The 26,475-nt window shown below is 39.7% G+C and overlaps 1 protein-coding gene across 1 annotated transcript in view; it reads right to left on the bottom strand.

Moving 5' to 3' along the window:
* The window catches only part of COL6A5 (collagen type VI alpha 5 chain), a gene marked incomplete at both ends in the record, with an annotated part of 109,657 nt that overhangs the window by 35,478 nt on the left and 47,704 nt on the right, over positions 1-26,475 (bottom strand). The window contains 17 exon segments of the mRNA XM_079705244.1: positions 1,599-2,252; positions 2,794-2,887; positions 5,577-6,095; positions 6,099-6,127; positions 10,400-10,466; positions 12,032-12,094; positions 13,759-13,794; positions 13,882-13,932; positions 15,372-15,434; positions 16,750-16,812; positions 18,050-18,112; positions 19,571-19,633; positions 20,125-20,158; position 20,160; positions 23,350-23,401; positions 23,844-23,909; positions 24,544-24,606. Coding sequence (XP_079561370.1) covers positions 1,599-2,252; positions 2,794-2,887; positions 5,577-6,095; positions 6,099-6,127; positions 10,400-10,466; positions 12,032-12,094; positions 13,759-13,794; positions 13,882-13,932; positions 15,372-15,434; positions 16,750-16,812; positions 18,050-18,112; positions 19,571-19,633; positions 20,125-20,158; position 20,160; positions 23,350-23,401; positions 23,844-23,909; positions 24,544-24,606 — 1,981 coding nt within the window.

Raw genomic sequence — 26,475 nt, 5'->3', positions numbered from 1 at the left:
ATATTGCATGGGAAAAGATGGGTATCAATGACTCTGAGTCAAGAAAGAGCTCACAAAAGTCAAATTTTGACTAGAAGAAGTTTTAGGAATACCTTAACCAAGTCTATTTCACATATATTCCCTTTTTATGTATGCACAAGGGTGACATATCGTAGTCTGTCTAAAAGAACTCTTTTGAGGACTATAAAATAAAAAAACTCTAACAGGAAAGTCAGTATCAACATTTAACTGGAAGCACTTTTTCTTTCATTTTTCATAATACAGTGGTGCATTATACAATGGAAGGCATTTAGAGTTAAAGAAATAACATGATATTCCCAAAGGGGTAATTATTGGATTCTTCAGTCGAATATGAATTACAGGAGAAAGGGGAGGCTCCTTCTTCAATGAAGAGTGAACTTCCAAGACATTGTCACTATGGTGGTATTGAAGATTCCTTGAATACCAGGGTGACTTTGGAATCCTAGGGTAGTGGGATTGATTCCAACAGAACCTAACTCTACACTTGTCAGATTCCCAGAAAGAAAAGGTTCAGCTCTGATTCCATGGGATCCTCTAGAGCAGGATTTCTCAACCTCAATGCTATTGACATTTTGGGCTGGATTGTTCTTTGCTGTGGGGAGTGCCCTGTGCATTGTAGGATATTTGGCAGCATCCTCGGTCTCTACCCACTAAATACCAGTAGTATCCTCTCTCTTAGTTCTGACAACCAAAAGTGTCTCTTAGACATTTCCAAATGTCATCTGGGGGGCAAAATCATCCCCAGTTGAGAACCACCTCTCTAGAAAGAACATTTCTCAAATCACCTGTGGTGAAGGACAAGATATTTTTATTTCTAGCCTTTTGCAGACTGATACTTTTGGTTTATATCTTGTTCAATGAGACAATGTCCACTGTTTATACACTTGTATAATGTGGCAATGTCAAATTGCTTTAAAAGTTTCTAGATGCTTATTCTCAATTTCTGTATTTCTTTCTTTACTCATCAGTTTATGGACTAACACTGGTCCAATGGGTAATGTTTTGGAGTACATTGTCCTAGAACCTTTCTACTCAAAGTGTGATCTGTGGACCAGAAGCATTGACATCACTGAAGAACCTGTTAGAAATGCAGAATATTAGGCTCCATCCTACACATACTGAATCAGAACCTCCATTTTAACAAGATTCCTGTGCGGTCTGTATGCTCAGACTCTTTGGGAGCAGCACTCTCACACAGGTCTTCAGGGTACTCCAAGGTTGGAAATAAACCAGGTGTAGCAGGGAAAACTTTTATTTAAATGCTCAACCTGGAGACCACCTAAGAGCTGCTAGAAATTCTTTAAGTTGAGCAAGTGTAGTTCAGGGGATCTCCAGTTACTCTGTTCCTTCTAGTGCTGAGATTTTGGCTAAGAGACATTATATCATGAAAAAGGTCTAACCGCATTATGACCAAAGCATAAACAGGTTATAATCAAGATGTGTCCTATTCCTGTCCCCCTTTCACCATCTAATTCACATATTTTGGTTAGCTATAGATACAGAGGTATGTTAGGTTATCAATACTACTAACAAACACTAATTTATTAAAACAAAGAGAAAACAAAATAGTGACTTACGTCTCACTGAGTACACAAATGGCTTTAAAAACTTCACAACGTAATCCAGGTTTGGTTTATGAATTCTCCCAAGCTGTATCAGATGGTGATCAAGTGGGTGGCTGGCTAGCTCCTCCATGTCCTTCTTATGTGTAGAGCCCAGAGAAATCACAAATATGACATAGCCTTGACACTTGGCCCTCAGAGCCATCTTCTTTAAGAATTCCTTTCTCTCATGATTTTCTCCAGCGGAGACTACAAAGATGACACTATGTTTTCTCAGTTTGGATGTTCCTGGGAAGAGATCCTCCACAGTCCACAGTAGGGCATGGCCAATGGTGGATTCTCCATTTAGCTGTTGGAGGTAAGTCTGGATGTGCCTCTTCATTAGAGCTTGATTGTCGTAAGTTGTAAACTCAAACTCTGTTTTTACCACATCCTTCTTCCTCCCATCCCAAGGAGAGTAGCTCAACAAGGCAATCCTATCACCAGAGTCTGAGTTTACAGGGTCTGAGTCAATATCAAAGTTGTCAAGCATTGAGCTCACCAAGTCTTTGACATCCTTAAACTCATCACTTGTTATATTCCTAGAATAGTCTAAGAGGAAGGTGACATCCATGTATGAATTTTCAGGTAAGAAAATCTCTTTCTTCCAAGTATTTGGAAAACATTTATCTGAAAACACATAGAGACTTATCACTGGTTCAATGTTGGCACAGAAGACACTGTTGTTTGAGATCTTCAAGAGAGTAAGGGACTGATTACCAAAAATTAATCATCTGATCAATACCTCTTCAATCTCACATCATTTAAATTAATAAGGAATTTTCAACATCCCCATAATTTCTGTGGCCACTAGCAGACAATTTGGAAATGTCTTTGTTGAAAGCAGGTGTAAGTAACATGTATACTTAAAGTCTATAAGACATATCCAAACTCTTTTAGAAAATATTTTAGATGCTTTTGATACAAACTATCAAATTGTCCCCAGGAAAAGCCGAATCAATTGGGATAATCTTCTAAACCAATTTTCACATTCTATGGAAACTTCAAACATTACAGAGATTGAAACTCTGACATATGGTGTTGAAAGATTGGAAAACTTAAAATAGAATCTACAATCAAAAATATAATTCTTTGATAAAGGTAGATTTAATAACTCACCCAGAAGGCATTTAAGTGTTTCAGCACAATAAATTCTTCTCATTAGTCTTACCATAGCAAAGAGTACAGTGCCGAAGTCTTTCTAATGGTTCATATTCCCCATTTGGAGGAACAGGAAGCACCTGAAATGTTCCCGTGTTGTCAAACTGCATTGAAAAAGAAGTATATGCTTACTTGCTCATTTTCTTTAGTCATCATCAGGAATACACTGTGCACACACTTTAAGAGTTTGAAAAACACCTAACTAATCACCATCACCTTGCATTGTAGCCCATTGTTCTATTCAGTGCATCTTTATGCACACACAAACACACACACACACACACTATCCCCCCTTGATCCCAAACATAACCCAAGGAAGCATATAGAACAGGTATGAGCAAACCAATTTTATGATGAGGAAACTGCCACAAGTTAACCACAAGATTCACCCACTGGGGTAGATATTAATATCTCATTCTTATCTCCAAACCTGCAATTCTACACTGAATTTTCACACACTTCTGATTATGCACCAGCTGTTTATGTACTATACATCAGTTTCTGGGGTTGGGTCTTGCAGAAATTTTACATTCACAAGTTTCCTTTAGCCTCTTTAAGTAGTGATTCCAACTATTTCCAACCAATCACACTATCTAGAAGAAGGTATATCTTTCAGATGTCAAGTGGATTTCTCCAACCACAAATTCCAATTAAAAGTTTATTCCATATTACTCAGCCATAAAAAAAGTGAAATAATGCCATTTGCAGCAACACGGATGGGCCTAGAGATTATCATACTAAGTGAAGTCAGAAAGAGAAAGACAGATACCATGTGACATCACTAGTGGAATCTAAAATATGGCACAAATGAACATATCTACAAAACAGAAATAGACTCCCAGAGAAAGAGAGCAGACTTGTGATTGCCAAGGGGGGGGGGAGGGGAGGGATGGATTGGGAATTTGGGATTAGAAGGTGCAAACTATTATATATAGAATGGATAAACAACAAGGTCCTACTGTATAGCAAAGGGAAATATATTCAATATCCTGTGATAAACCATAATGGAAAAGTATATAAAAGAGAATGTATATGTATGCCTATATATATATGTGTGTGTATACAATATATATATATATATACATATATATATAACTGAATCATGTTCTGTACAGCAGAAATTAACACAGCATGTAAATCAACTATACTTCAATTTTTAAAAGGTCTATTCCAAAATGATGTAGACAGAGGACACTAAGTCTATTCAAAATTCTTGGTAGTACACTGCCTGATTTTGTCTGTCTCTTGGTTATATTTTTGCTTGGATACTCACTGAAATGGGCAATATATAGCATTCATTCATTCAGACTCAATAACTATATATTGGGCATTTACTCTGTATGAGACACCATGCAATACAGACACTTTAATTACAATAATAGAAATCTATCATTCCCAGGTGATGAGGGGATCTCTCAATCAACATAGATGCTCATGCATTTGTTCTTTCTCCCTTGGGAAATTAAAAGGTAGAAAAACCACTCCCTCTGTTTTTCTGTAAAGTGCTGACTGAACATTTGGTAATATTTATTATCATTCCAGCATTATAGTTGGAAAGTAGTTACTACATTCCTGCTCTCTAGTTTTTATGAAACTGGATACTTTGGGTGTTATTTTGTGTTTTACCTTGTTGGTTCCCCATGTAAAGATTAACTGCAACCTTGGTAATCAAGGACGTTTATTCACAGGAGTCAACCACATGTTCTTCATTCATCCATGCATTCATTCAACAAATATTTATTGAATGCCTACAATGTTAAATAGGTAATATTCTAGGTGCTGGGGATACAGAAATGAACAAAGCAGATAAAATCTCTATCCTACATTCTGGTGGGGGGACATATACCATAACAAAACTGATAAATAAATTATCTATGTTGGGAAGTAATTATTTTTATAGAAAATACTTCAAATTCCTACAATCCTTTCTGTCAGGATCTATTCTCCCTATGACTCCTATTTCCAAAATATTTATGCATACCTTACGAGCAGAGTGACTCTCTTCATGTTATAGAGGGCTTTTCTTTTTATAGTAGACATGTGTATTTGTGTAAAAATAGACCTTTATAACCTCTTGGATGACATAATGATTCCACCCAGGTCCAGGAGCATGTATCTCATGGATAATATGAGTAGATTTTAAAATAGCTGAACAGTAGATGGAGAAGTTCTTCAGTTTGCGGGGAGAAGGAGGGAAGCACAGATCCCATGAGAATCTGTGAATCCAAAAGTGATGGAACCTCTCTTGGGAAAAAGCTTCATACTCATCAAAGTTTTACACAACATTAAGGGTTCAAAAACCCCTAAACTTCACCCATTACAGGTTAAGACCAGCTGTTTAATGAGATACAGCTAGCAGATGACAGATTTGAGAAACACCAGGTTGGCAGAGGGCTGGTAAAGCATTATATTGAGAGCCCTAGTTCAAATCTTGATTTAGCCACTTAATAGCTGTACAAAATTGAAGAAGTCACTCAAACTCTCTGGGCCTCAGTTTCCTGATTTTTAAATGGAGATAACCTGCATTTACTTCAGAGGGTTGGAGAATGCCTGAGTGTGTATGTAAAGCTCTAGAGACAGTGCCTGGTGCCCAGCAGGACCTGAACAAAGGTGGCTGCTATCATTGGCTACTGTGCTTATTAAAGATTGGGTTTCATGGAACCTGGCAAAAATACAGCTGTGAAAATTGCAAAGGGAGACAAGAGGCCACATCTGTCCCCCTACTCCCCAGTATTCCCGTCCTGCCAGTATTACTATCTTAAAAATAAATACGTTGACCAGGGAAGTACTTACCCCAAAAGCCTCCTCAAGGGAAATCCTTTCATTAAAAGCAAAGACTGCAGGGCTGATATCCAGGGCACTAAACTCCATGGTGGCCATGATGATGGATGACCTACTGACAGATTGTCCATTGCTAAAAAACACAGCAACTCTCTGCACATTGGCTCCTGCTAACATACGCTTGAATATGTTCCGAGCCACAAACTTCATCGAGTTACCAATGTCTCGGACTTCCCTGGAGTTTTGATATTTAATTTGGGAAAGAAGCTGAAGGAGTTGCTTCTTGCTATGGTAGTCAGACTCACGGATAAAGTAGCTGGTGCCTGAGTCGAAGGAAACCACAACTCTTGCTCCCACAGGGCAATTATTTTCCCTGATGTGAAGGTCATTGACAATAGAAATGATGATGTCCCTCGTTTCATTAAATCTCTGCTCTGTGATATCGTAGGACTTGTCCAGGGCAAATACTAGCTCTGTTGGATACACTGGACACTTTTCTACAAAAATGAGAAGCAAAAGTATTAAGTTATTTCACTGGGTCAGAGCCTTTCCCATTCCCTTTACTCCAGTGAGATAGGTTGACACTGAGGTCTGGGAAAATGCAAGTGTCACGTAAACTCTAGAACCAGAGGTACCCACATGTAAAGAGAGGAAAAGACTCTCCTTTGTTAGCCTGAAGGTGTTACCTAAATACAGAGCAGTGATATTTTGCTATATAATGCTCAGACTTCACTGCCCACCATCAGTCTGCTATTTAAAAAGAAATTGGAAGGAGTATTTGAGCTGATGGAACTTCCTGTATCCTGATTGTGGTGATGATTACATGAATCTATGCATGTGTAAAAACTGAACAAAAGAGTGAATTTTACTGTATGGAAATTTTTTAAAGGAAACTATGGCTTATCAGAAAATCTGAAGGTAAGGTAACTCTCTTGCACTGTTGGTGGGAATGTAAATTGATACAGCCACTATGGAGAACTGTATGGAGGTTCCTTAAAAAACTAAAAATAGAGCTACCATATGATCCAGAAATCCCACTACTGGGCATATACCCTGAGAAAACCATAATTCAAAAAAAGTCATGTACCAGAATGTTCACTGCAGCTCTATTTACAATAGCCAGGACATGGAAGCAACCTAAATGCCCATCGACAGATGAATGGATAAAGAAGATGTGGTACATATATACAATGGAATATTACTCAGCCATAAAAAGGAACAAAATTGGGTCATTTGTAGAGACGTGGATGGATCTGGAGACTGTGATACAGAGTGAAGTAAGTCAGAAAGAGAAAAACAAATATCGTATATTAACGCATATATGTGGAACCTAGAAAAATGGTACAGATGAACCAGTTTGCAGGGCAGAAATAGAGACACAGATGTAGAGAACAAACATATGGACACCAAGGGGGGAAAGTGGTGGTGGGGGGTGGTGGTGTGATGAATTGGGAGATTGGGATTGACATGTATATACTAATATGTATAAAATGGATAACTAATAAGAACCTGCCGTATAAAAAAAATAAAATTCAAAAAAAATCTGAAAGTTTATTCTCTTCAAAAATCTTCAGAAATGATCTACTAATAATGATAAAGTCAGCTGGAAGATTTTCATCCACTTATGTGCAAATATTTATTGAGTATCCACCATGTGAAATGTAGGGTAACATGTGCTGTGAGATACATATGAAGATGAACAAATGCAAGTTTGTCCTCAAGGAGCTTGTCTGGGGAGGATCATGATACTGAAAGGTAGAGAGTGATTATTATTCTTCACAGGGATTCAGAGGACAAAGAGGCTGTTTCCAGAGAGAGGATTTCAGGGGCTTTGGGATGACAGCGAGGGTGGCAGGAGGAAGGGGGCAGCACAGAGGACCATGGCAGGCTTTCAACAAGCTATAATAAAGATGGGACTGTCTGCAATCTCCAGCTCAATCCTAATAGTCTTATGATGACTGCACTTTGGGAATTTCATAGGTAATCTGCCCTATGTATCAAACAAAACTTTTCAAAGTCCTTGTTAAAGTCTGAATACAGGAAGAGAAAATGAAATTATTTAAAAATTAAGCACCCCCTCAACTCCCCAATCTGTCTAACTCTCAAAATACATTAAACTCAAAATATAGCGTCTCCCAACCGTTGTTCCCAGTAACAGAAATAGAAGAGAAAGTGTTGATTTCGAGATGTATTTTGAATCAAGACATTTTGCTGCAAAGAAATTTTTAAAATATGCAAGCCAATAATGAACAAGAAAATGAGAAAAATGAACTATGCCTTATTTCTTAGCCCTATAGTAAAAATTATTAATGAAGTGGTAGATAGCATCTTCAGAGCTGACCTATCATCATGGATTTTCCCGGAAGGCAGCACCAGTTTCCATTTATTTTTAATCTCTCCCTTTCTTAGTGCCCAGCAGGGTACCTGATAAATTTAATTCAAACCCCTGAAGTGTTACTGAGTGCTTAAATTTACTAAATTTTTTTTTTTTTGGAATAAAGTGAATGGTGCCAAACTTTGGGATGAGCTCAAAGATCTGGTGGATCTATGTCAGCAGGCTTGTAGGAGACCAGGATCTCTTGGAGTTGACTTAACGGGCTCAGGGGTGACATCATCTGAGGGGTCTAAGGCACCATGGAACACCGACTGTAGTCTAGGCCCCAGGAAGACCATCCTCCATCCTCCGGTTCAGGCTGACGAGTGGTGGGCACATGGAGGTGAAAGGTGTGAATGGAGGTCAGAGAGAGGAAAGGAAACATCGCCTGTCCAAGGAGCCAGTGTCCACGGACTCAGCAGCAGATGGAGCAACAGAATGGGTCAGGCAGCGAGCAGCCCTGCACTGAATTGCCTAGCAACACAGGACCTACCCCGTGAAGAAAATGAGTTGGAAACTGTCAGGACCTGGAAAGAAAAGCAGTGTGAAGGGTCTGGGAGCTGGCGGTCAGCATTTTATAGTTAAGTCCAAACATGACACTTAAAATTATAGTCATAATAAGTGTCTGCACAGAAGGAAGAAGTCTCTTTTCCCATGGGGATGAGAGTTTCTTTTTTTTTCCTTTGTGAAGTGTTTATTCAAATACTTTGCCTATTTACTTTTTTTAAAATTTATTGAAGTATAGTTGATTTACAGTGTTGTGTTAGTTACAGCTAAATGTTCTATCTGCAGTACAAGTATCTTTAAAAAGTACTTTTGTTTCTTTCCTTCTTGTCGTCCTAGAAAAATCATTCAGTTCAGTCTAGGTAGACATTAGCTTAATTGATCAAACACTGAAAGCTAGGATGTTTGCTGGCTTCAGAAAATGCTCTCACATGCTCATGATTGCTGTACGATTTTACTGACCCCTCAGAAGCTCATCCATGAATGTCAGTGTAAGAACCTCTGTTCTAAACGACAACTGGGCATCTGTCCATCCATCCATCTATCCATCTATCCATCCATCCATTCATCCATCCAATGAACAGTTAAGTGTCTGCTGAATGCTGAGGTGGCCCACTGTGTACTGCTGGTATTAACCAGAACTGTCATGGCATCCATGATTCTACCCACTGGGGGCATATTTTCTTCCTGACCCAAATCAAGAAATATGCATCTCACTAAAAGATTCAGAGTCTTATTCTTCCATTTACAAGTGACAGCAGAAAACAGAAAATAATGCACAGCCATTTAAAAAGAGAGAGGAAGAGTTTCCAGCTAATGAATAGAGTAGGCAGCCCACATCCTACAGAAGATCAGAACTTTGGAGAGTAGGTTCCAAAAGACTGAGTTTAAGAATAACTTCGAGCAACTCCTTAAGGAGAGACTGAGGACCACAGGCATGAGACAGAGAAACCATGGTATACCAGACCAGCATGGCCAAACACAAGAGCAGGAGGATATGGGACCTCCAGGGAGAGCTCCAGAATCTGGAAAGGAGGCAAATCCAGACCAGTCCAGATTGACTCAGAGACCAGATTCTCACCTACATGACTAAGAATAGTCACCAGTTCCTTAATTCAAAAGAAAGAAAAGATTGTACCAGAGTATCCTTTACAGTGAGTTGATTATCATTCTACTACGGATTCAGTTTTCCACAAAACATCAATGTTTTTGATTTCTTTATAAAGTTGCAAGTTAAAGAACTCCTCAAGGTAGTCAGAAAACAATCACAATACACAAAACAAAGAAGCAGTTTCTCCTGTCCTTACACAATGCTTCCTGCACCTCACACACAAAATACAGATGCTGGCAACATTTAGTTCTTATTTGACTGTTCTCTTTAGGGGAGCGAGACATGTTAATGTCATCACAATAACACATAAGGCACTAAAATAGAGATATGGATATCTTGTCAGTGGGAGATGTGCCTGGCTCTGCCCAGGAACGTTTCTAGAGGTGCCATTTCTTTTGTAATTGAATCACAGTGGAAAGTTGCAATTTTATTTCCAAAGCTCCCCAGCGTCTATATCGTAAGGTCAGTAAAGCAAAAATAGTGGTTTGTGAAATTCTATCAACCTGTCAGGACACCTTAATGAAGCTTATGCATTCTCATCACTATTTTTAAACCTTCAGTAAAAATTAACAGTCACAACTCATATTTGCATTGAACTTTATAGTTTATGAAGAGCATTCACATTTGACTATCTGATCCTCACAGCTACCTTTTGAGGTGTTTCCAACAAGACATGTCATTCCCATTTTAGAAGGAAATTGAGAGACCCAGGGACTAGTCCAAGGGCACCCAAGTAGCAAGAAGCAGAGTCTGGACTTGAGCCAGTAATTCTGACTTTAAATTCTGTGCTCATTCCAGTGGGAACCCTAGGAAGCAGCACATGCCCCTTAGTTCTCATGAGTGTACTTACTCTCCGTCCAGGAGGGCCTTGGGGTCCTTGAGAGCCTTCCTCACCTTTCAAGCCTTCAGTGAGCTGCAGGTAGAAATATACATGAGTTTCTACATCCTCTATCCATGAAGACTACCTCAGCCTTAATGTGACTTTATAATTAAAAAAAAAATTTAGCAAAAGCAACTATTAATTCAAGTTAATCAAATTCCTTATGTGTAATATAAATTGCCATTTTTTTCCCCGCAGAACTCACAGAAAAATTAATTTTTCCAATAGTTCATTGTTAGTGTATAGAAACACAACTGATTTTTATATGTTTATTTTGTATCCTGCAACTTTACTGAATTTGTTTATTACTTCTAACAGTTTTTAATGAAGTCTTTAAGATTTTCTATCTATAAGATCATATCATCTGCAAACAGACACTTTTACTTCTTCCTTTCCAATTTGGATGACTTTTTTTTTTTTCTTGCCTAATTGCTTTAGCTAGGACTTCCAGTATTATGTTGAAAAGGAGTAGTAAGAGTGGACACCTATGTCTTGTTCCTGGTCTTAGCAGGAAAGCTTTCAGCCTTTCATTGTTGAGTGTGATATTAATTGTGGATTTTTCAAATATGGCCTATATTATGTTGAGGTACTTTCCTCCTATACCCAATTTGTTAAGAATTTTTATATTGAAAGGATGTTGAATTTTGTCAAATGTTTTTTCAGCATTTATTGAGATGATCATATGATTTTAATCTTTCATCCTAAATAGTCATTCTTAATTATTGGTAAACATCCATTTCCCTCTTAGCCTCTTCATTTAGTGATAAACTTTGCTCTGGCACTGGCTGTGCATTTAAATCTAAATTAGTCATAAGCTAGAATTGGCACTTTAAACAAGTGAATACACTAGAGCATACGGAGATCTAATAAAAAGCTGCCATCTGCAAAGAATCAAATAAGAAAAATAATTCCCCACATATATAAGGACATGGGTTGGCTGTATCATTCCCATAACTCAAGGTGATGGATATAGATGCTAATGAAATTTGTCCAGTCAGATGTAAAATATCTGTTGAATTGCATCTCTTTCATGCTGGTAATGACCATCGATATTACACTGAAACTTTAAAATGAAAGGATGCTTGTCTTGGCATTTTGGTTTTTTAATAAGTATAACACTCTATTCTGCACTTTGCTATTTAGAACATCTCAACAGCCTTCCTTAAAATGAATACCCCAGGTGACCTTGGCTCTGGGGACTGGAACTGTCAGAAAACGCTCCAGGACACAGTAGGAAGATGTCAGCTTCATTTCCACTCACAGGGTTAATATTCTGGGCTTTAACATGTGCCCTAGAAAAGACTGGAAGACACTGGCAATTTTTAGAATACCCTGTTATCAATCTGTAAATACTTAAAATAGTTCAGATTCATGGAACCATAGAATTTTAGAGCTGAAAGTAGCTTTTGTGTCATTAAGTTTAACTCCCATGTTATAGAAATAGAGACCTTGAAAAGATGTGTTGAAGATCACACAGCTAGGAAGTGACATTTCAGATGACCCTGGGTTGGATTGACAATCCACATTTATAATTACAACATAAAAGCCAGAATCTTCCAAAGAAACATTTATTATTTCTGGAATTATAGGTCACTTACTGTTAGTCCCCTATATCCTTTGGGTCCAGGCCCCCCAGGAATTCCAGGATCACCAACAACATCCTAAAGATTCAGATATAAGAAATCAAGATATTAAAATACTTGCTATGAAAGAATAAAAATAATTCTCTCCAAACAAAAATCTAATTGATCTTATAACTATATCATATATTAAATATTAAATGTCATTTCTTCTTGTCATTTAGAACTAAGTCATTGATACACCTAGATATTCTCCAAACTATTTTAATTTTCTGAGAATACAAATATTTATGCATCAATATCAATACAAAGGCTATCCAATTAGTTACTAAAAATACCTAAAGAAAAATGCTTGAAAATCAAGGAAAACATATGGGGTATTGACTACATAAAGTACTAAATAATGAATTACTTCCTAAATTCATGAATCATTTCTGAAAAAATTGAAGGTAAAAAGAAATTTATTCTGACTTTGGTGGAAAACTAATTTAACACTTATCAATATGCTAATTTACCATTTATCTGTAAATTGAAATATGCTAATTTTCTCTCTTTATCAGCAAATTAGAAAATTGGTCCTTTACAATGAGAACTCCTATCCTAACAGTTATTTATATAGTCCCTTCTTGAACCCTTCTCCACCTAAGGAAAGAATCTCTTTTGGTAATTCATCAATTAAAAGCACTTTTAAGGGAATCAAAAATTGGCTGTTTTCCTATACTGTAGTTGATTCAATTTACTTAGACATTCTATTTTTTAATCCATATTTTCTATTTTAATTTGAGCATCAATGATTGGAAGACATACAAGATACTTTTATTTATTTAATTTTTATTGATGTATAATTGATTTACAGTGTTGTGTTAGTTTCAAGTGTACAGCAAAATGACTCAGTTATACACACACACATATATAATATATATATATTCTTTTTCATATTGTTTTCCTTTATAAGTTTTTACAAAATATTGAGTGTAGTTCCCTGTGCTATATATACAGTAGGTCCTTGTTGTTTATCTATTTTATATATAGTATTGTATGTATGTTAATCTCGAACTCCTAATTTATCCCTCCCCCCTTCCGCTTTGGTAATCATAAATTTGTTTTCTATGTCTGTGGGTCTATTTCTGTTTTGTAAATAAGTTCATTTTTAAGGATGCTTTTTTTTTTAATAGATCTTATTACGGAATTCCAATGTATAAAACAGATATAACCTGAGCTACTCTGGTTGAAATGGAAGGAATGTCTTGTCGTAGAGCTTGGAGGTGAATTTCAGGCTGGTAGGCAATGAGGAATTCTAGTTATACTTTATATGCTCAAGAGAGTAGTGTTTGGGATTAACTGAAGCAGGTTAAAGTTGCAAGTAGGAGACTAATGAGAATATGGTAACCTTTCAGGTAAGAGGAAGTGAAGGCCATGATAATGAAGGGCAAAGTACAATAGCAGAAGGCAAGAGTTTTGCATGAGATCACCAGGGAAGAGAAATCAAGAAAAGGACTAAGGACCAAACTTGAGAGGGTACCTAGAGGTAGGGTTTCAAGACAAGGGACATCAGGCAGTGAAGGACAAATTTTCCAATTTAAAGGTTCATAGGAGTTAAGTATGGTCCTTTCTTCATAAAGCTCGGGCAAACCGATTGTCTTGCTTTTTTTTTTTCCCTGTTTCATTCAGATCCACAGACTTATCTTAATTCTCAAGTAGAAGGTCAAGATCATGGTAACTTTGACAAGTTATGTTCACAATACCTTTTGACCCATATCTCCAAGGAATCCTCTTCGGCCCTATGATTTTCAGCAGAGAACATAAATAAATTAACACACCATTTAACTGATTCACCAATTAAAGAAATAATTGTTTTCCATATTTACATTTACTCCTTTTCGTCCCATAGGACCATAGCCCAGAATGCCATAATCACCCTGTGAATATATCAGTTCATTTCAATTTCTCAAGAGTGAAAATTAATTGTAACCTATACTGGGGAGATTATGGTGTCAGGATAAAAGCACCAGAGACTTCCAGGTGGAGGGGGCCTGATGAACTTGAACTCTGGGAATATTCATGCCGTTTAGTTTTCCACACTTCCTGGTATATGCCCTGGTACTTCTTTGCTCAGCTCCACTGTGCAGACATGACAGGAGGCAGAGGGATGGTCATTTAGGACAGTGGAGTCAGTGGCAGTTACTTGCCTGGAAAATTAGGAGCTGGTCCAAAGAACACTGGGTGAGGAATTCCCCAAAAAGGAATCGTAAATGGACAATAAACATATTGAAAAATGTTATCTTCACTAGTAACCAAAGAAATGCAATTTGAAACATTAATGAGACATCATTTTTGTCAGTAAAATTGGTAAAGATGAAAAAAAAGAAAGTGACAATACCCATTGTTGGTGTGTATGCCCTGAAGTGAGCACTCTTCCTGCACAACACAAGGGTACATACGTCCTTGGAATTTTCCTAAGGACACTTTGCAATAGAGGTCAAAGCCTTAATTAAACATATACATATTCCTTGAACCAGCTATGCTACTTCTAGAAATTTCTATATAGAAATTAATTATGGTTTTTTCCAAAAACTTAGTTACATACAAGAATATTCATTGCTGTGCTATTTTAAGACAGTGAAAAACTGAAAGCAAACTAAATATCCAGTAATAAGAAGTTGGTCAAGTGAACTAAGGTATATACATTCAGTAGAATATTTTGAAGCTATTGAAAGTAACTTTGAGGGAAAAATATAATGATATGGAAGTATGCCCATGATACATTGTTAATAGGGAAAAGAATGTTTTTTTTTCTATCTCCAGGATATTAATGATAAATATTTCAAAATGGTGGGATTATGGGTAATTTTTCTTTCCCATTTCCCATGTTTTATGCTTAGTCAATTTTCTACAATATCTATGCCTAACATTTGTAATAAATGTTATTTTTGAAAAGAAATTAATTTTTTTCCTATTTTTTTCTTATACTGACTGCTTTATGAACTGAGACTCTGGTATAGCCAGAGCAACTAGAACAGATACCCTGTTTCTTGATCCTACTACCCTCTTGTCACTCTGGAGTTTTACAAGAAGTCACCTGATTTTCAACTGACATGGCCATATAGGTTGTTAAAATACTGAGCTCATCCATTATTCTCTCTGCATTCTCCTTTCCCTTTTGCTGTTCTCCCTTTGTTTAAGCAGACAGACTAGCTATAGAATGAGTGCTTCAGGGAGCAGGAGGAATGTCCCTACATCTTCCTAGGAGGTCCCAAAATACCTTCAGGACCCCAGGTGCTTAAGCTAATGGTGTCAGCCCCCTTCTTTTACTGAGCCCTTGGAGTTGCTAAAGGGTAAGAGTCCTAAAACCTCATACTTGCTTTCCTTGCTGTCCAGCTTGCCCCAGTGGCCCTGGATCTCCAGGAATTCCAGGTTCTCCCTAGTGAGACAAGGAAAGCTTTAGATCAGTAAAAATCAAACCTGGCTCCCACCATAGGACGTTCTGTCCACTAACTGGGGACACTCAGGGCTCTCGGTGAGGGTTCAATGCTCAGTAAGCAAGGGAGTGTAGGAAACAAATAATGATCTTCCCAAAGGCAAGCAGGAAACACCAGCACAGCCCAAAGCTGGACTCAGTACTGCTTTCCCAGTGTTATAGAAGGACTAAAGGAGAAGAGAAAGAGTGGAAAATTTACTCTAGGGAAAGTGGATTCATTTGCTGATTTATTCACCCATCCAACAGTTATTTATTGTCCTGGAAAAGGAACTGTTGAACATGACCGATGTGGTCCTGCCCTCACCAAGAATACTCTGTTTGGAACGAGAGACAATTAGGCAATTCTACACTGTGTATATTTACAGTAGAAGAAAAAATTCAGGGTGCTGTGGCAGTGGAGAGAAGGGGACTGTAAGTCAGATTTGGTGGGGTGGGCAGGCTGGCTGCCTGAAGGAAAGGAGCAGGGATGCTGAGGCTTAAAGGATAAGTTGTGAGAGCTGGAAGAAGGACTGAGGGAGGAGTGAGAATGGAGGAGGAAGGCACAGTGAGAAGCCTGGGCAGGCACACAGGAGGTAGATGAGCTAGGAAGCCTTAGAATTAAACAGGGTCAAAGGGTCTTCTAAGCTACTGGAAAATCTGGAGATTTTCCTAAGGGTCATCCGAAGTTAAGACCAGTGACATAATCTGTGGGACTCAAATGAAAGCATGGGCCCTTAACTCAAAAGCAAACTTTCCAGACTGTGATAGCAGAGCTTGAGTCCAAGTAGGGGTGCCTTCTAAGCGAGGCCCCCTGTGTGACTGAACGGGTCCCAGGCCCATGAAGCTGGCCCTGGGGGAGGGAGATGCTGAAAGATTTTGAGCAGGGGAGTGAGATTCTGAACAGCCAACGGTCTGTTCTCTAACAATCTCCAGTAAGGACATTTCTGAGAAGGTAGGTTGAGCTAGACCGAGAACTGCATGCATGAACAGATCTGAGTTCTGACATCCCCCATGACCCTGGCTGACTCTACCACCAAGTGCCTTGATGCATTCAGGAAACCAGCGAGTTGAGTTTATCAGTTGTTTCATGACAGGTGAATAAACCTCGTCTCTCCTAGTGAAATGGGGCAGTTTCAGAGAGGAAGGAAAAGAATATTGGCAGAAAGCTGGTGAGTGGTTGATTGTGCCTGGATCATGTGAAGAATTAACATGAAAATCAAGAAAAAAAATGGAGTTACTCTTTTCTCAGTATCTGAAATCTGTAAGAAATAACACTTACCTTTTCCCCCAAAAGTCCAGGCCTTCCAACACTCCCTTTATCTCCCACTGGCCTAGGAGCACCCTGAAAAAATATAGGAAACACAGATGTTGGTGCTACAGCAATTTGTACAAAACCTGTTAGATTAGTTTTGCTTTTCTTTGTGTCATTTATAACAATTTCTTGATGCCTCCTTAACAAGAAACCCAGCCTGAAACCAGGTGACTCAGGCTACAGTCTTGGTTAGAGGACCCCAAGTCTTCACTGGCAGTGACATCGCTAGTTCAAATGGGGGCTTAGTGAGAAATAAAAAAGGCACTCTTGACACAACACATGTTATTTCTGAATGTGACAAGTTTGTTATGGACTGATTTTGTTAGAACAAGACATTGTACTGTCATTGTCACTTTTGTGCTCTGTGCCATCCACACATATAAAATGGGATGTCAAATGTGTTTCAGTTTCCTGATCTGCAAAGGGGCAAAAAGGTCTTTCACAAATATGCTGGGAAGATAACTGAGCAAACATGGGTATCACTTGCCTTCTAAACTCTCGCTATCTGTGCTGAAAAACTGAATAGATTCAGAACTTTTTTTTTTTTTTTTTTTTGCGGTACGCGGGCCTCCCACTGCCGTGGCCTCTGCCGTTGTGCAGCACAGGCTCCGGACGCGCAGGCTCAGAGGCCATGGCTCACGGGCCCAGCTGCTCCGCGGCATGTGGGATCTTCCCAGGCCGGGGCACGAACCCATGTCCCCTGCATCGGCAGGCGGACTCTCAACCACTGCGCCACTAGGGAAGCCCCGATTCAGAACATTTTTAATACGAATCTCTCACCATCCAAACTCTCATTACTGACTGTCAGAAACTTGGGAATCAAGTAGTTTCAGAGGGTGAATTCAAAGCTGAACTTAAGAATCAAATAAATTTGGGTAACGAGGGATCTTTGCAGAGTCCATTTCAAATATCTATAGTCAATAGAGAAAGGCATGGCACCGATAATTTTTAAAAGTTAGAAAAAGCAGAATAATGTATCAGGTTTTGAAATGTTCATGAGTCAGCAAGATGTGCCTTCTTCTAAAGGCTTCCTTCAGGTGGATAAAGTGGGTTTGTGCATTCCAAGTCAAATCCCCGGGAAGGAGAAAGACGAATGTACAAGGAATCTGAGCTGTGCTAAAGATTTGTCCCCAGTTTGTCCCAAGTTAATCCCCAAATGAAATACTTCATACTAGATAATATAAAATAAACTCTACATGAAGATGTCTTTGAAGCAAGAGGAAAATGAAGGTTGGAGACCATTGACGGTACCATCTGAGTCACACACCTGAGGCCCTTTGTGCCCCTGGTTTCCCTTCTCTCTTTTCCTGATGCGAAGTCCATTTGACCCCTTTGGTGGTAACAAAAGAAACACAATGCAATGAAGTCAATGAAAACTGACTTTCTTCATTAGTGCTTTTGAAACACCTGCATGGAAAAGCATCTATCCAGACCTTCAAGCAGCTTTAACACTACGATTAAGCATGTCTCAGAAGAGGAGTTGACAGGAGACCCAGACTCAGTGGAGCAGCTCTTATGAAGGAATATCCTGCCTGGGTGTAAGACCTCAGCCCTCTTGGTCTGGGAGAAATGGAAAGGGAGGGAGAAATGGAAAAGAGACTAAAAGGAGAAATAAAGCCCATAGAAGAAGGAAGTGAGACATAAACAATAGGAAGATGGATTCCTTTGATGGGGCAGGTTACCTGGGCCAAAGTGCATCAATGTGTAAAAGAGAAAGCAAGTTAGCACAAAAGGACATTTTAGCAGCAGATCCCTGTCAGAGGAATTAAAGCATAGTTTTTTGGTCATATTTCCCATCAAATGCATGGTTCTCATATGGTTCTCTCACACAGAAAGAAAAACTAGAGGTGCTGGTATTGTTTCTCATCACCAAAGCAGCAGCTGTAAGATGTCCTGGCTGCCCAGTGCAAATGGTAGTTACAGCCCCTGGGCTGGCCTTGTTTCACAGCCTGAGCATCAAAGGGACCCTGGAGGGGCTGAGGGTAATGTCACCCCTCTCCCTAAAAAGTCTGGGGATGGATTTAGGCTGGTCCCATGGTTACTCATTCTGGAGGACACCAGAACCACTCAAGAGAATTCCAAATTCAGGCTTAGTATGAAGAATCTAGAACTTTCTAGAAGAAAAATGAACTCCTGGAAAGGTCTTAGAATGGACACATCTATGTAGGCAGGTCCTCCCAGAAAAGTTCAGGCTTAAAGTAGACTCCATCAGGTGACTATGTACCCATGTGTTGCAAACCATTCTCTAGGATGACCCTGGCATATTTCTGACATGGAAAAGAAACAGAGACGTCCTAATTCCAATGCCCATCTCACTAATGATATGACCAAGAAAAAATGCAGATGACTCACATGGAGACCTATCGGTGATATTCCAGAAGCACTGTCATCCCCTGTAAAGTCAGCTTTGGAAGAGGTGAGTAATAGTTGCCAATTCCTAACTTTCCTTCATCGGAGTCTGCGTGCAGGACTTCACTTAAGAAAAATCAATTTGTTGATCTGGATACTGATTACTAACATAGTATTAAGGTCTCAATAATTCACTATGACTAAAATGCAGACATGATGCCAGGTATACACAAGAGCAAGTCTTTCTTCTATCAGTGAGCTGCAAATTTTGACAGAGCAAAGTCACCCACCCTCAATGGGAAACGTAGAATCCCAGAGAAATGTACCATGGAGGAGGGTGGGGGCAGCTTCAAATTGTCTCAGTTATTTATTTTTATACAGAACTACATCTTCCCATCAGAATAACAGCATTATCAGTATTACAAATATTCCAGCATACCTGTGAGCCTTGTAATCCTTCGGCTCCTGATGTACCTTTAAGTCCAGGGTTCCCTGGTTCCCCCTGATGGATGAGTTTTCAGTGTTAAGATTCTCTTCACATGGTTTCCATATACGTTTTCTCTTCATAGTACCTAGGGCTTCAGAGCATGGTACCCAGGAACTATCTTGTCTGACTCTTGGCTCATGCCCTACTTGGTCTAGGATTGTACTCTTCCAAACTGTCTGAGAATTGAACTCCAGGTTACTTCTTACTCTAAGATAGAATTTCACTCTCTTGCTGTCAATGCCCAGGGTGTGTGAATAGCACAGCCTGCAGGGTTGCACAGGTCCCCTGTCTCTGAAATGTCTGTGAAGGAGGCTTGCCTTAGGTCAGGCCTGTCCTGTGTCTGGCAGTCTAACTGATCCCCCAGTCAATGGGGCTCATGTCCAGCGCTCAGCCCTTCCTACAGCAGCCGCATCAAATGCTAACTCATTGGCAGTACCATCTGCCTGTGAGACATCTCCTTGGCCTCACCTTCCACAGAGGACGGGGGTGGGGGGAAGGATACTCATCAAGGCACCCTGGGCCCCCCTCTGGCCTTCTCTTTACTGGATCAGAAAAGACAAAATGTTAGTGTGTGGGTGTCTGGATGGAGACTCCTTAGAGGCAACCCGACCTGTCTTGTCCCTGACAGACAGAGTAACGGCAGCTCGCAGAAATGGTTTCCCCGAAATCGCTCTCCAAAGACAAGTTTACACACTGGGCATTTAATTAACATTTGGAGGATTGATCGCAAACCAATCCAAAAGTCATTACAGACCTAGCTCCAGTCTGACAACCCTGACAATTATCCAGGAGGCTGTTTGGAGAATGAAATAATCCTGAAGCACCTGTCTGATACCTCCCCTCTCCAGCAAATCTTACAAAGTACTGTCTGCTGATCAGAGGTTTCCTGCATGAGAACAAGCTGTGCCATATCTCCCTGTCCTGGGTCCCTGATCATATCTTAGGGGGGAGTACAAACTCATTATACACAGTGCTTCCCATGGGCCCAGTGGAGTTAGACTCCATGGAATTCTCCAAGGAGGAAATGGCTGATGGGGTCAGGTCAGCTCTGTGCTGGTCCAAATGCCACCATCAGGGTTGTCTGAGAAAAGCTGGTCTGAAGCTAAAATCTGGCAGCACCTCTCCAGAAGCTACCTGAAGTTGCCAGTGCAGGCTCTCCAGCTAGTGGCTGTCTCTGCTTTCCAGAGTGTAGTCAAGCGGGAAGAAGATCCAAGCCCCAGATCCTAACTTTCTCCCTAAATAGCAGTGATGAGTCTACTCTCACCCCTCACCTCCCACCTCTGCCTTGTTGAGAAAGCGGCAGAACATCTCACCCATTGATCTACTTTGTGTGGTGATAAACAACTATGATTATTTTATGTACAAAGCAAATACTAAAAACTTTTTCCTACGTTCACTTGGAAAGGTAGCCATGGAAATGATTTCAGAGCAGCTGTTTTCTTTCAACTGTCCAGCTTCTGAACCTCCTTAGAATAAAACACCTGACCAAATATCACCTCCACCAGTTTGGCTGATGATTAGGATTCTTCCATGGAGTTTCTACCCCTCGATTCAGGTACTCTTTGCTTTTAAAGTGCAAATACCCTTTGGGAGAAGTTACCCATTGTAACTTGTCAGCTGTTTGTACCTTGATGTGACTCACAGAACTCTTGACAGATGAAAGCAGAGCAGAAACAGTACAGTTTGAAGCCACTGTTTCCATGATGTCATAATTCTGTCTACATTAAAAAGCAAGGATAAAATAGCATTCCTATTTTAGTAGCACAATGGTTAGGGACGTGTCCTCAGAAGTCAGGCAGCCTTGAGCTCACCCCTTCCCTTTAAAGCCTGGGTGGCACAGAGCAATTGCACAATAGGTCTGAGCCTGGCTGATTAGGAGTGAGACTACCTGGGTTCAAACCCCAGCTCTTCCATTTACCTATCCTGATCCTGTGCAACTTGTCCAAGGTTTCTTGCTTTTTCCCATCTGTAAAATGGATATAATAATAGTATCTACCTGATAGATTTGTTATGAGGATTAAACAAATCAATATTTAAAAGTGATTTGATTAGGACCTGGCACAAAATATGTGCTCTAGAAGTATAAATACTATTATTTATATGTATTCCTTGTGCCTGACAGGCCAAAGGCAATGGGCCTGGAACATGGTTTCAAATGCTCTGGTTCTTAGTACATGGATCCGTTGCTTTGTCAATAGCTGGGGCAACAATTAATTTACACAGGTTGAAATTCTGTCATGTGGGAGGAGATGTCTTAAGTTTGCTTGTGTTTTTAGAATTTGTCATCCATTTAAGATCCTCTGACCATCATAGAGAATTCTAGCCTTCACTGGAAAGGTGAAGGAGGGGGTAGAAAAGCCATTGTTTTATATCCATCCATGTTGATTTGTTTAATTACAAAGGAGGAGATGGGCAGCAAAGTGGGTGAGGATGAGGGAGGGAGGCTGAGAGCCTCCTGTCCATGGAGTGACTTAGTCATTGGCTGGTTTGTCCAAGTACTAATCCCCTACCCGACCCCACTTTTTTTTTTAAAGTGCCTGATTGATGATGACAGCTATAAAGCTATTTCAAACTAAAAGTATTTCTCTTAAACCAACAAAACTACATATTTATCTTTAAAATTTATAACATTTAGTTTATCTTGCTGCTCTCATGCTTCCTCTGATTAATTTTAATTCTCTTGTATGGAGAGGTGGGCAAAGTCCCAATGAATTTCACCAGAAGCACTGGGAGGTCTAAGCCATCCAACTGCAGACTCTTTCCCTTAAGAACTATGAGTCAAGATAAACAAAGGCAAGAGGAACTAAAACATTCATCCACTATCTCTCCCAGAGGGGGAGGCAATCAGCCATAGCTTTCAAAGTGGTGAGAAGATTCCAACTTTGTGACAGAAAAGGAAGCCAAGTATTTTCAGTGTCCTCGTGAACAAAACTCAGGGCCAAATCTACATTTGGACATTATTCTCTTTTGATGATCTCCATTCTGAGTGCATGCTGAAAGGGTTTCTAACACATTATAAATATCCTCTCTAACTTTGGTAGTCCACAAAGGGAAAAGTGATTTCTTTGTTGTTCCTTAAAAAGAAGCAGAAATCCAACATTTCTGTTTTAGGCTTGATATCACACGGGATGCTGTAAAATTACCACAGCATCTTCAGGTTGCCACTAGTTTGGCTCTAATCGCCAATGTTTTAGTTTATTCAGGAAGAATTTATCTGTAATTCTTCTTTCCCTTTGGCGACATATGAGGAGGAAGACAGCACATTTTCTTATTTCTTAATATTCTACAGAAGCTCAAAGATGCTAAGCTACTGGAGGAAGGTTTTTATGTGAAAGTCACTGGCTCTCTTCAAAGACATTTAAAAGTTTCTGGAAGGTGGAAAGGGAAAGGCAGACTGTCACAGTTGTTCTCAACCAGGGGTAATTTGCCCCACCACCGCATCCCCATTACCCCTGACTGACATTTGGCAAGATCTGCAGGCATTTTTGGACATCACAACTGGGGAGAAGTGGGTGTTACTGACATCTAGTGGGTAGAGACCAGGGATGCTGCAAAACATCCTATAATGCACAGGCTATCCCATCACAACAAAGAATTACCTGGCCCCAAATGACAACAGTGTCAGTGTATCTGCCCTGGATCAGCAAACTGCAGAGACACATATTCTGAATGCCTCTTGGCATCTCCAGGTGATAAGGAGGGGAAATAAATGTCCACGGAAATACTTACACTACTCCCTCTGGAACTAGGACTGCCTTGTGTCTCTTTCGGGCTGGTTCTACCCTAGAAACACAATTGTTCCCCCAAGATCATAAGGCAAAAGATTCTGAGTAAATGACAAAGACATCAGCATAAAAATCTCAAGCACTATTAAAAGAGAATAAATGTGTCATGTCAGAATGTTTCTGCATTATTAACCCTATTGGGTATATATCCATTAAAGAGGAAAATGGTATAGCAACATGCACTGCTAATGACCAATTTCCCCATAAAATAATATCACCTGCTAGAAACTTAATAACTTTGCCCATAACTTTGTAGTAGGTGTAACCTACTACAGGCATACCTTATTTTAAGAAAATAAGGCTCTTTTAAATGGGAACTTAGGGGTGATTGTTCAGTTAGAAAAACTGTTAAGTATTTTACTAAATAATTTAGACTTCAGGAAAGCCTTAGCTTGGTAACAGAATTAATCAACTCATATATGTAAAATAGGTCCAATTACTTGTCTTCCTTGTTTTCCTTTGGAGTCCTTTTGTCCTTTGATGTTATTGCTTTGTCCTGGATTACCCTAGGGGAAGATTTAAAAAATACTTTAGAATCAAGAAATATCAGCTTTTTTTTTTTTCAAAATGGTACAATATTAAGAACTAAACTAATTTGGGTTAAGTAACGAGAGGTGTGAGAAAATTCTCCATATTTGAAACTCACGAATTAAAAAAAAAATGAAACAATATTTCTCCAAGTCTGAAGGAGGCTTAGTGATAAATGAAGAATTAAAAGAGTGCTTGCTGCAGCTATGGCAATTTTCCCTTCTCTGTACTGGCAGCTTCACTGATGCACTCATCCAAACATGCTTATGCCAGTCTCTCAAAGGTGTAGTAAGATTCCCCTATAATCGAGTCTTCAAATAGGGAATCAATAAGGTTAGAAACCCAATAAGCAAAATTATGGAAATTTCATTCCCAAAGGAACTTGAAAGTCTCAAGATACATAAGGATGAATTAGATGGAATTTTAGTTCCCACCTCTGAATTTTTGACATAATCAGCCCAAATCAGATGCAGGTTTTCCCCAAACCAATAAGCCTTAGTCAACACCTACCACCCCCTCCCAAGACATGTCTTTGCCTACAGGTTAGCAGGAGACATGAGAAGTGTGGAGTAAACTACACAGTTAAGAGCCACTTGGGCCCCAGTAACTTACAGGATCCTCAGGGACGCCCTTCTCTCCATATCCCCCAGGAGGGCCTCTGGAACCTGGGCTGCCCCGAAAAAAATAAAATGAGCTTCTGAGTTAGCTTGTAGGAGAGTGTTAAAATGTCAAGGGTCGTGGTGTTTGGAGGGGACAAAATCAATCAGACAAAATGATCCACGTTCCTCTATCCCAGCCAGATTCCCTTTGACCTCTCAAACAGTACAAGGTCCAGTTTTAAGCCTATAGTCAGGATTATTTATAAAAAGGCTGGGAAAAGGGAAAACTTCTCATGGTCTAGCAGAGTACTGCTCAGCAGAACTTTCTGCAGAGACGGAAATGTTCTCCATCTGCACTGTCCAATATGGTAACCACTGGCCATAGTTGGCTGTCGAGCACACGAAATGTGGCTAATACAACTGAGAGCAGAATTTTTCATTTTAGTTAATTTGAATTTAAGTAGTTACATATTGCTAGTGGGTATCGTATTGGGCATCCCAGCCAGTCTAGCAACTTCTGACATCTGTAATTAAATTGTCCACTGGAAACTGCCACTGGGATGTTCCATGGTCACCTCAAACTCAACTGTTCCCAACTAAACTTGCCCAAGCTGGGATCCTTGCAGGTATTTTGACTGGCTTCTCATTCCCTGCTTCTCTGGTTACCTGGAGATCTGATATCCCGGAGTCAGAACTAGGGTGAGACAAACAAGGTACCTAGGGTGCAAAATTTAGGAAGGCACTCACGCTTTGCTTCACTCTGAGAATGAGTGCTTCCTTAAATTTTGTACACTAGGTCCTCATTCCAGCCTGGACCCTGTTACAACCTTCATGGGTCTTGTGTCTGTTGCTTTACTTGAAGGCTTCATCACTTCTCACCTTGATTATTACAGATCTGCCTCTCATATTTGTCTTGCATCTATGTCATCCCCAATGCATCCCCCACACTACTGTCACGGAATATTTCTAAAATGCAAATTTAACTGTGACCTCCCTACTTACAATTTTTCTAAGGCTCCCCATTCTTTAATGGCTAAAATCCAGACTCCTCCTCCATGGCTCACCAGTGCTTTCACCAGCTCTTCCCACCCGTTCATGAACCTCACCTTCCTCCACCTGTACCCTAAAGCTCACACCGAGCAGAACAACTTGCAGGGCCCCCAAGCCTCCATGTCTTTACTTATGCTGTTCCCTCTGTGTGGACTGCCCTTTCTCCACATCTTACTAATTCCTATTCATCTTCAGCTCAGGGATCATTTCCTCCAGGAAGGTTTCCTGCACTCCCTCCCCACCCTGCAGAGCTAGGTGCCCTTCTCTGGGCTCCCACCTAGTTACCTATAACATGACCCCAACCACATACTGTGTCGTCATTAGCTATTGGTATGTCTGTCTCTCCAACTACACCAGGGGATCCTTGAAGACAAGGACAGTGTGGTTCATCTCTGAGTCGTTAGCACATAACTTAGTGCCTGACACATGCCAGGTATTCAGAAGTATTTGATAAATAAGTGAATCAGAACATAAAAGGAGAGCCGCTTGGAACCAAGGAGGCACACATTAATGAGTGTCAAAATGATTTGAAAATAAAAAAATGTTTCTCTGTGATTTGCTACACCAAGGCCACCAAAATAATTTTGTCTCTTTCTCTTGCTTTTTATTTTTTTCTGATACAATAAAGAGAAGAGGTAAGCTGCTAACAGGCAAATGCATTCATTTGCAGACTTCTGAAAAACATGCTCATAGAAGATCCTTGCAAGTCTTGAATCTTTCTAGCTGGAAATTCTTGAAAACTGCATAGTTACCCACTTGCCCTAAATGGGGATGTAACATCTATTCAGTGGTAATAGGCTTCATTACTGTCAACTTTATTCCTCATAACCTGTGACACACAACAATGAAGACTATCTCTAACACCAAATTCTCCTTCTTTGATGTACTGAAAAGT

The sequence above is a fragment of the Hyperoodon ampullatus genome, assembly GCF_949752795.1.
Source record: "Hyperoodon ampullatus genome assembly, chromosome: 5".
Classification (NCBI taxonomy): Eukaryota; Metazoa; Chordata; class Mammalia; order Artiodactyla; family Ziphiidae; genus Hyperoodon; species Hyperoodon ampullatus.
The sequence above is the reverse complement of the archived record's forward strand: the minus strand, read 5'-3'. Positions and strand labels throughout refer to the sequence as shown.